General features: G+C 53.7%; 1 protein-coding gene across 1 annotated transcript in view; it reads left to right on the top strand.

The window, feature by feature from the left end:
* EFTUD2 (elongation factor Tu GTP binding domain containing 2) overlaps positions 1 to 9680 on the top strand; it is a gene marked incomplete at its 5' end in the record, with an annotated part of 19697 nt that extends 10017 nt beyond the window's left edge. The window contains 15 exons of the mRNA XM_009871907.1: positions 290 to 425; positions 716 to 843; positions 1829 to 2022; positions 2134 to 2245; positions 2465 to 2605; positions 2964 to 3065; positions 3604 to 3686; positions 4777 to 4863; positions 5151 to 5277; positions 5739 to 5826; positions 6248 to 6366; positions 6847 to 6941; positions 7744 to 7897; positions 8858 to 8965; positions 9585 to 9680. Of these exons, the coding sequence (XP_009870209.1) occupies positions 290 to 425; positions 716 to 843; positions 1829 to 2022; positions 2134 to 2245; positions 2465 to 2605; positions 2964 to 3065; positions 3604 to 3686; positions 4777 to 4863; positions 5151 to 5277; positions 5739 to 5826; positions 6248 to 6366; positions 6847 to 6941; positions 7744 to 7897; positions 8858 to 8965; positions 9585 to 9680 (1770 nt within the window). The remainder of the gene's footprint in view (positions 1 to 289; positions 426 to 715; positions 844 to 1828; positions 2023 to 2133; positions 2246 to 2464; positions 2606 to 2963; positions 3066 to 3603; positions 3687 to 4776; positions 4864 to 5150; positions 5278 to 5738; positions 5827 to 6247; positions 6367 to 6846; positions 6942 to 7743; positions 7898 to 8857; positions 8966 to 9584) is intronic.
* Between the last annotated feature and the right edge of the window lie 339 nt (positions 9681 to 10019).

The raw sequence follows: 10019 nt of genomic DNA, 5'->3' as shown, positions 1-10019 counted from the left end.
TGCTCTGGAGACTTTCCAACCCGCCTGGACGCGTTCCTGTGGGGCTGCCCTGGGTGACCCTGCTCTGGCAGGGGGTGGCACTGGGTGAGCTCTGGAGGTCCCTTCCAACCCCGAACATTCTGTGGTTCTGTGGTGGTTTGAAGCAGACAGACAGTTCTCGTGGCTACTCTGAACCAGCGCAAGCCAAGAGCCCTGAGAGTGGTGGCCGGTGGGTGAAGCTGCACCAGGGGGTGACTGGCTTGGGCCATCCCCCGCAGCAAAGCTGAGAGCGGTGCTTGTTGTCTTGCAGGTGGTGGGGGACGTGGACACGACCCTGCCCAGGACTTTGGATGAACTTGGCATCCACCTGACCAAAGAGGAATTAAAACTGAACATTCGGCCCCTCCTGCGGCTTGTCTGCAAGAAGTTCTTTGGGGAATTCACAGGTAAACGCTGTTTATCTTCACCTCCACGAGCTTCCCGCTATCCTGGTCTCACCCCAACAGAATTAAGAGCTGCCTTACAGCCACAGGGCACTCACTTGCTCATCTCTTCTCCGCTTTCCAAATATAAAACATTAAACTGTTCGCCCGAAGGGCGGCTTGAGACACTGCTCGCGTCTTCCCCATTGCTGTGGGTGAGCCGCAGTCAGAACAGTTTTGCTCTGTGTTTATCAGAGTCCGTTTCTTCCCTCCGCTCTGCTTAATCCTGTTCTCACCCGGTATTAATTTTCCAGGCTTTGTGGACATGTGTGTGCAGCACATCCCCTCCCCGAAGGTGGGAGCCAAGACGAAAATCGAGCATACCTACACCGGTGGCGTCGACTCTGATCTAGGGGAAGCTATGAGCGAATGCGACCCAGATGTAAGGAAACTTTTTTTTTTTCCTCTCTGCTCCAAGTGTCCAGAAGCCTGGCGAACGCGCTCGCTTTTCGCTGCCGTGACAGGGCAGCTGCCTCCTAGACAGCCATCTGCACAGATTTGACTTCCAGCATTTTGAAACCTCTCATCCGATGCTGAAACAAATCTCTTCACTCCGAGAAACTTTAACTGCCTGCCAGGGCAGCCCTTGAGAGAGGGAATTGTTTGACAGTGTTCAGAGCAGAACAGGACTAGGTCAGGACTTCAGAGCACATGGGAACTGCAGGGAGATTTTGTGTCCTTTTGCTGCCGCCTTGTCCCTTTTTCTCGAAGTTTGAGTCTCTCTCCAAACTCTCAGAAAACTGAGCTGAACCGTGCTGGTAAAAATAGCCCTACATTAGTTAGTCAGCACCTTTCATATCGAAGCCCTTGCGAAAACCATCCTCCTCAAACAGCTTGTACTGAGCTGTCACTCAGAGTTGTCTAGAGCCACCAACGCCAGCCAGCAGCTTGGGGAGAAATTCGCCCGTGACTTTCGCTCCCGTGCCTGGAGAGAAACCGAATCGCTTATTTTAATGAGTTGTGGTTGCCCGCACGAAACCCTGCGCTGGTGACTGCCACCAGATCACCGGTTGTGGAGTGACCTTACGGGATTTGTGGAGGCTTGGGTGCTCTGCCCTGAGCTGGTTTGCAGGCCAGCAGATGACATTTCTTCTCCTGGCTTAGTCCCAACCGCTATTTACTGCTCCACAAGAGGAGGGAGGAGAGCTCCAGAAAGATCTACCAAAATCGTTCCAGGGGTCTCTGTAAAGGGCAGGGAGATGCAAGGCTTCCAGGGGAAGCAAATGAAAGATTTGGCAAGTCAAAAGAATTATTTCTAAATTCATATCCACGCGTCCTACAGGCTCTGTGCCTGTTTCTTGACTGCATTTTGAAAGAGGCTTATCCCTCTCTTTCTCTGTTTCTCTCTGTCTCTCTCTCACGGGAAGGGTCCGCTGATGTGTCACACCACAAAAATGTACAGCACGGACGACGGCGTGCAGTTCCACGCCTTTGGCAGAGTGCTCAGTGGTACCATCCATGCTGGGCAACCTGTGAAAGTCCTTGGAGAAAACTACACCCTGGAAGATGAGGAGGATTCCCAGATCTGCACCGTCGGACGCCTCTGGATCTCGGTTGCGAGGTACGGAAAGCTCTGGCGACGTGTTTGGGAGAGGAGGCGCCCTGGGGTCCTTGCTGCCAGGGCCCGGGGCCGGCAGTGGCGAGCGCCGCAGCAATTCTCTTCTGGTTTTAGGTATCACATCGAGGTAAATCGAGTTCCTGCTGGCAACTGGGTGCTGATAGAAGGAGTGGATCAGCCCATCGTGAAGACTGCAACCGTCACGGAGCCTCGAGGCAACGAGGAGGTACTGGGCAAAGCTTGGATCGCTTGGCCTTACAGGGAGGCAAGGGGATGGAGCGCATCCCAAAAACTCCAGTGGTGAGGTTAAAGAAACCTCGGCTCTGCCGCGGGGCTGGGGCACAAGAGCCGCTGACGGAAAGAGAAGAGCTTCAAATGCTGCATCTAGCTTCAGCGGCTGTTGAGCGTTGGGGAGTTTCAGCTCTTTGTCCTCACCTGGTTTCAGGCTCAGATCTTCCGTCCTTTGAAGTTCAACACCACCTCTGTTATCAAAATAGCCGTAGAGCCGGTCAACCCCTCGGAGCTGCCCAAGATGTTAGATGGTCTCCGCAAAGTCAACAAGAGTTACCCCTCGCTAACTACGAAGGTATTTCGGGTGTACGTTTGGCTGCTTTCAGCTCCTGCTCTGAGCTGCCTCGTAGGCTGATCTTAAAAATCGTCATTTTTTTACCATCAATTGCTTTGTTGCGCGGTTGATCTCATAAATTGTGGGGAAAGAGCAGAAAACTGTAAAACTGGCAGAAAACCACACACCTCACTGTGCTGGGGAAGCGGCTTTCTGCAGAGCACATCCGCGTTTTCGGCTGGAGAAGGCTGCGGGATCTTTCCTTGGGGAAAGCCTGAGCAATTTATTTCAAGCTGGTGCTTCCTCAGGCTTGTGTAGGAGCCCCAGAGGCGAGGACCGGTGGTGATGCCACCAGTTGAGCCCTTCTCTTACCTTTCAGGTGGAAGAGTCTGGAGAACACGTGATCCTGGGGACGGGGGAGCTCTACCTGGATTGTGTGATGCACGATCTCCGGAAGATGTATTCAGAGATTGATATCAAGGTGAGGAACCCAGAGAGGAATTTTCCCAGCTGGGGAGTAGGTTTTGTTGCTCTGTTGCACAAGGATGGGAGAAAAAACCTAGCCGAATCTGCAGTGTGGGTTTTGTCAGATCTTTTTACAAGAAAAAACAAAAACAAAAACAAAACAACACAAAAAAGGCTGTTGGGGTGTAAAAGTAAGTCTTGCAGCCCGACTCTGTCACCCAAATGTGATCGGGAACCTGAAAATTGTCTTGGAGAGGTGCGTGTGAGAATATTCCAGCCTTTTCCTGCACTTCTGCCAGTGCCTGGTTAGCATCAAATAAATAAATGGAGCAGAGTTCTTCGTACCTGGTATTAAGTTTAAATGTTCCTGTCTTGTTTGAGTGAAGGAATTAGTAAAGCTGTCGGTGCATGCCTCTGTGCTTCGTATGCAAAGCTGAGCAAAACCGCTGGCAGGTGAACCAGCTCTTTCCTGTACGTGTTCAAGGGTTCAAACGGTCTTTTTGAAAGCAAGGAAGGTACTCGAACACCTTAGAAACCTGCTGGCATCTTTCCAGGTCGCCGATCCGGTTGTGACATTCTGCGAGACAGTGGTGGAAACGTCCTCCCTAAAGTGCTTTGCTGAGACCCCCAACAAGAAGTAAGAGCCCGTGAGCGAGCCGTGTCCTGGAGACGAAGCCGATGCGGGGGTTCACTGGAGACTAGATTTCATACCCTGCAGGGGGTCTGTTCGTGGTGGCTCTTGTCCACACCTGGGGCTCGTTGCCAGAGTTGATGGCTCTGCTGAGCATCTCGATAATGTGCTTGAGTCCCAGGGATGTTTGTAGCATGGAGGGAATGAAGACAGATTCACATCTCTCCTTTCCTTTAGCTCAATTTAACGCCTTCTCAGCAGGGTTATGGTGTTTCCAAGACTAGGAAATGTATGGAGATCCCAGAGCCCAGTGCTGCCTTTGGTAATTCCCCAAATGTTTCATGAGCAAATGCTTTGTCTTCTTGTATCCATTCTTTGTCTTGAAAGGGATGTTTTTCCTTTCTGGCAATGCGTTGGATCCTTACAGCCTGGTCCTCCCTGCAGTGCAACATGAGATCCACGTGTTGGAAAGGGGCAGACCTGTGAGGGTCCATGAGCTGAATAACCAGGGTGAAATCTGAGGGCACAGGACATTTTAATACCTGAATTTTCAGGGAAATCATGATACGCCATATGCCGAAAAGAGCTTTCCTGTGTTCCCTTGTGCCTTCTGGTTCTTCTCACCCTGCTTTATCGTAGTGTAGTCTCTCCATCGTTGGCGGCCTTGCTTTGGTTCCAGTCTTGTTTGAACTGCTGGCCTCATGGTGTGACCTGCCTGGGGGGCAGGTTCCTTGCATTGATGGGGTTCTCCAAGGCAACAACATCCCGTGTGTGGGACACGGCAAGTACAGGCTCTGGTGGAGGCTTCTTGCCTGGCCCCACGGGCTTCCTCCTGCAGCCCAGACAAGTGCTGGACGCCTGGCAGGAGGGACGGAGCCTCACTGTCCCTTGGCAATCTGCTCCTGGAGATGAGCAGACATCGGAGAGCGTTCGTTAAGTGCCTGGGCTGTTCTTACAAGCAAGACGGTAACAGCGAAGGACACAGACGCCTTCGTCTCCCTGGCTGCGTTCGAGGCAGCGCGGAGTCCCTGAGGTCCTGCCAATTACTCCCATTTCCATCATTCCGCGGACTAATTGCAGCCGTCTCTCATCTCAGGAACAAGATCACGATGATTGCCGAGCCCCTGGAGAAGGGACTTGCCGAGGACATTGAAAATGAAGTGGTTCAGATAACGTGGAACAGGTACGACCCATCTGGGGAGAAGAGGAATCCTTCTAGAAGCATATAATTGAGGGGGAAAAAGGGAATGTGGGGATTTGCAAGGTGCATCTGCCAGCAGCCTCGGGGCAGGGATCCTGGGTCCAATATTGGTACCGGCTGGTCCATGAGCATCCCTGCCCAGCAGATGAGTTGCTCCAGGTAAAAAAAACGAAGTCATTTCATGCCTCAAAGGAACATGCTCATAAATATGTTGTGAGTGCAGCTCAGATACTTGTTTCCTAAATTTTCTTTACTTTCTCTTCTATCAGGAAGAAGCTGGGTGAATTCTTCCAGACCAAATATGACTGGGATTTGCTGGCTGCCCGTTCCATCTGGGCCTTTGGACCGGATGCCACCGGCCCAAACATCCTGGTAGACGATACGCTGCCCTCAGAGGTGAGAGACAGAAGCAGAGGGTTATGTTTCAGTGAAGTGTTTGTCCTGTGGTGCCAAGAGGTGACTGCTCCTTCCAGAACCTGCAGCAAGGTCCTAAAGCTGTTGGAGTGCTCGCTGCTTTGCCAGGTCTCAGATCTTCCTCCACTGTGCTCCTACCCTGGCTAGCAAATCATCGCTTGTGTTTCAGGCGTTGCTGTTTGAGGCCAATGCCCTCAAAATCGACAACTAGGCGGCCTGCCTTTGAGGATTACCAAAACAGGGACTCTTCTAACTTATAACTCTAGATGTCAAACTCTGAAGATGATGCTCCTGAGCTGTGAGAGGGAGGAATGGACATTGGGGTATCAGAGGACATTGCTGTGCTTCTAGGAACTGGTTTTTAAATGCTGGGAGTCTGATGCTGACTCGTGACGCAGATTTGGCCTCTGAAGCAGTCTGTCTGTCTGTCTGTCTGTCTGCAGGTGGACAAGTCACTGCTGGGCTCTGTGAAGGACAGCATCGTGCAGGGCTTTCAGTGGGGGACCAGGGAAGGGCCCCTCTGTGATGAATGTAAGTAGGACCCGTGGAGAAGCCGAGCTCATAAGATCAATTAAATTCTTCTATCTCTAAGCATTCAAGTGATATTGCTGGTGCAGTGGCCAGTTCCCTTCTTGCACCGCAGCTCTGGGGATGGGTGGCAAGGGAGGCAGGGCTGGCACTGGCCATCTCTGTACAAACCAGGGCCCATTAGCTGGCAACCTGGCTCCTCCAGACCTTGGTTCTACTCATACGGTTCAGGGGCAAACTGCTGAGCTCCCTGCAAGATAAACTGCTGAATTATTTTGTCCTCAATACGGAGTGGAATTAAATTTAGGAGAATTTCCTCTGATCTTTGCGTGTTTGCTGTGTGCTCGGGGAGGCAGGGTTGGTGCTGGTGTGGCAGAGAACATCCGCCCTCGGGTCACTCGTTGTCGTTTCTGCCCTTCTCCAGTGATCCGCAACGTGAAGTTTAAGATTCTGGATGCAGTGATCGCTCAGGAGCCCTTGCACCGTGGTGGAGGACAGATCATCCCGACGGCCCGGAGAGTCGTCTATTCCGCTTTCCTGATGGTGAGGACCCACGTTGTGTGTGACAAAGACCAAACCTCATGCTGTGCTGGCTCCTGTGGGCTCCAGCTCATGCCGGCTGCATGTGTGCCACGTGATCTGCCCCAGAGATGTCGGTTTAAACTGACTCGTTCATCCATTAATGGTTCCAGCACCCTTGTGGGCTGGCAGACGGGTTTCACAAGCGATCACGTTCCAGTCTGGCTGGAAACTTGCGTGCATCTGCTCCGTCTTCCCTTTTCGCTACTGTTTGGCTTGCTGGGAAGGGTGGGCGTGGGGGAGAGGGAAGCATATGACTCATGGCCAGGAGGAGAAAAGCTCCTTTCAGCAATGGTTTGACATCGGTTTGTGCAGCATGGGGCAGCAAGAACCCTTTCCTCCCCAGTCACGTGCCATATTTGACCAAAACACAGTTACTGACTTGCACCAAATTGTGTTGGCGCTGCTGGAGGCTCAGTAGCTTGTGTCCCTTTCTCCTCACAGGCCACGCCTCGCTTGATGGAGCCCTACTACTTCGTGGAGGTGCAAGCTCCTGCGGACTGTGTGTCTGCGGTGTACACGGTGCTGGCCAGGCGGAGGTGAGCTGCTCTGACCGGCTGCCGTTGCCTCGGGCTTGCAAAGCAGCAACTGCTCACTTGGGGTCTGGGTTGCCGGAGATGCTCACAGTCCCCTTGTAAAGCAAGGGGAGAGGGTGAAATGTGTACGAAGTTGACAGCTGAGAGCTTCCTTGAGTGATCCCAGTCCTTGTGCTGTGTGGGGAGGGGATGTCCGGGATCCCGCGCAGCCTTTGGTTGGTGCCTGGTTCTTCCTGAGCATCAGAGAGGAGAATGTGTAGAGGGATGTGAGACTCCACCTGCAGTTCAGCTCTGGGGCTCCCAGTGTAAGAAGGACGTGGACCGGCTTGGCTGAGTCCAGAGGAGGCCACAAAGATGATCAGAGGGCTGGAGCACCTCTTCTGTAAGGGCAGGCTGAGAGAATTGGGGCAGTTCAGCCTGGAGAAGAAAAGGCCCTGGGAAGACCTTACAGCGGCCTCCCTGTGCCTGAAGGGGCTGCAGGAAAGCTGGAGAGGAGCTCTTGATCAGGGAGTGTAGGGATAGGACAAGACATGATGGTTTCAAACTGGAAGAGAATAGATTTAGATGAGACATTAGGAAGAAATTCTTTACCATGAGGAGGTTTCCCAGAGAAGCTGTGGAAGCCATCTCCCCTGGCAGTGCCCAAGGCCAGGTTGGACGGGGCTCGGAGTGACCTGGGCTGGTGGGAGGGGTCCCTGCCTGTGGCCCGGGCTTGGAATGAGATGGTCTTTAAGATCCCTTCCAAGTCAAACAATTCTATGGTTTTGTGTCGTATAAGAAGACAAATCTTTTGACGTTTTGGCAGAGGCCACGTGACGCAAGATGCTCCAATCCCAGGCTCTCCTCTCTACACCATCAAAGCCTTCATCCCGGCCATTGACTCGTTCGGGTTTGAGACAGACTTGAGGACCCACACGCAGGGACAAGCCTTCTCGCTCTCTGTCTTCCACCACTGGCAGGTGAGTCTGTGCCCTGGTGAGACGGGAACGAGGGACCTGGTGGGATCAGGCACCAGGTCGGTGCTCTCAGGAGAGCTCGGTGCCACGGCTCACACAGGGCAGCACAACTTCTCTGGAGAACACCCTCAAAGGATCTCAAGTTGGAGAGGCTTTGTAGACGAGCAGTTAAGTGTCTGCCAGAAGCCAATGGCTTTGTTCCAAGTCTCATCCCCTTTTGCCCCAGCAAGGGAGTGGCGAGTGGTGCTGCTCGCTGAGCTGAAGGGTCTGTCGGTGCCTGGAGAGAGGACATCCTCGCCCAGGAGGAGGGAAGCTGTTTGGGTGCACTTGGGGAGCAGAAGTCTTGGAGCAGGACTTGGACTTGCTGGTCTGGAAAACACAAGTTGCTGCACTTCAGCTTTGCCACTCGGAGAAGGCTTTTTATCAGATGGAAAACAGAATTTGGGACAAAATACTGTCTTCTGGCAACTTGTGTGTCTGGGGCAAACCCGGTCTCTTGGGAGCTACCACTGTGAGGTGCACAGCTGCTTGTGGTACCGCCAGGTGAGAGCAGCAGCCTCAGCCCCCAGAGCTGGCTTTAAAGGTCACGACGCGAAAGCCCGGGGCTTAGCTCTGAAGAGAAGAAACGTGCCTGATTTCTCAAGAGGGTTGCGCTGCCGGACCCACGTGGGTCGTTCTGCTTGGCAGGTTTTTCGAGGTCCCGCGGTACACCAGCACGTGGGGAAGGTGGGACGTGTTCTTGGCTTGGTTTGTCAACACCGTATTGATGACTTCTTGCGGGCGTGATCACCAGAGACGTGACGGTTTTTCTGTGCCAGGAGAACAGATGGGGTGCTGGGGCTGTCACACCAAGCCTGGGAGTGTCCGCAGGGCCCAGGGGTGTTTCCCGTTTTGCAGTTGGGGGTCTCCACGAGGTTGACCCAGCCTCCAGCATCGCTCTCACATCCTGGCCCTGTGTTTCAGATTGTGCCCGGTGACCCCTTGGACAAGAGCATCGTCATCCGACCCCTGGAGCCCCAGCCAGCCCCGCATCTGGCCAGAGAGTTCATGATCAAGACCAGGCGTAGGAAGGTATGTCTGGGAGTAAATCCCCGTTAGCATCCCTCAGTCCATCCGTACCAGCAGCTGAGCTCTTGCAGTGTTGTCCCTTGCCACGTCCCTGCTGTGTTCCCAGAGTGGACCGATGTCCTTCGGGCCTCAGGACTTCCCTCATTCTTGCTCTCCCCGTGCTTCCTGTTGGGGCCTGTGATGGTCCCATGAGTGACTCTTCTGGCAGCGACTCTGGCCAAAAGCAGGGTCCTGCGGCATCTGCTGAGCCCCGCTCTCTCCCCAGCCCGTCTGACACGTTGATGGCCTGGTTTAGCGTTTGTCCTGTGGGAAAAGCAGCATCTGTTTTCTGGGCTGGTTTGGTGAGCTGGACTGAGGGGTTGGAGGGGCTCCTGGCACCGCAGGGGGGAGGAAGGTGCCCTTTGGGAGGGCAGTGAGCTGGTAGATACGCTCAGCAGCAGCAACTACACGTTTGCAGCTTCCTGAGGACTTGTTGGATGTCTTCAAGCTGCTGAGAAGCATCTCCTGCCTTCCCTGGAGCCTGAAAATTTTATCTTGCTGCAGGCCACCAAGGCTTTTTGGTGGGATCTTTGCCATGTCGGCTACCAGAAGAATAACTCTGGCTTTGCGATTTACCCCACAGGGCTTGAGCGAGGACGTGAGCATCAGCAAATTCTTCGACGACCCCATGTTGCTCGAGCTGGCCAAGCAGGACGTCGTTCTCAATTACCCCATGTGAACGTGCCGCCCACCCGAGCCCTGGCTGGTGTCTGTCTGTCCTTCCCCATCCCCGCTTGCCCAGCCCTGGCTCCGGGACGCCCGGGGCGTGCAGGGGAACCGCTCACTCGGGTCGCTCTTTCATGGCTCTAGAAGTCTCCCTGGGAATTCGTGGGCTGAGCGCTGGGGGCCTGCCCCATGCAGGGACCAGCCCAGAGCGCTGATGCTTTTTGTGTTGTTAGTTTTCAGCCTCTGTGGCTCCCACTGAGGAGATTTTTTCCCTTCTCTCTAGACACACAGGTTTTCCTCAGCTGCAGCAGAGCAGTGTGAATATAACATCAGGATTACCCTGGACTGAGCA

This window comes from Apaloderma vittatum, unplaced genomic scaffold (genome assembly GCF_000703405.1).
Source record: "Apaloderma vittatum isolate BGI_N311 unplaced genomic scaffold, ASM70340v1 scaffold33870, whole genome shotgun sequence".
In the NCBI taxonomy this organism is placed as follows: domain Eukaryota; kingdom Metazoa; phylum Chordata; class Aves; order Trogoniformes; family Trogonidae; genus Apaloderma; species Apaloderma vittatum.
Note: the sequence above shows the minus strand (reverse complement) of the source record. Positions and strands in the feature narration are given on the sequence as shown.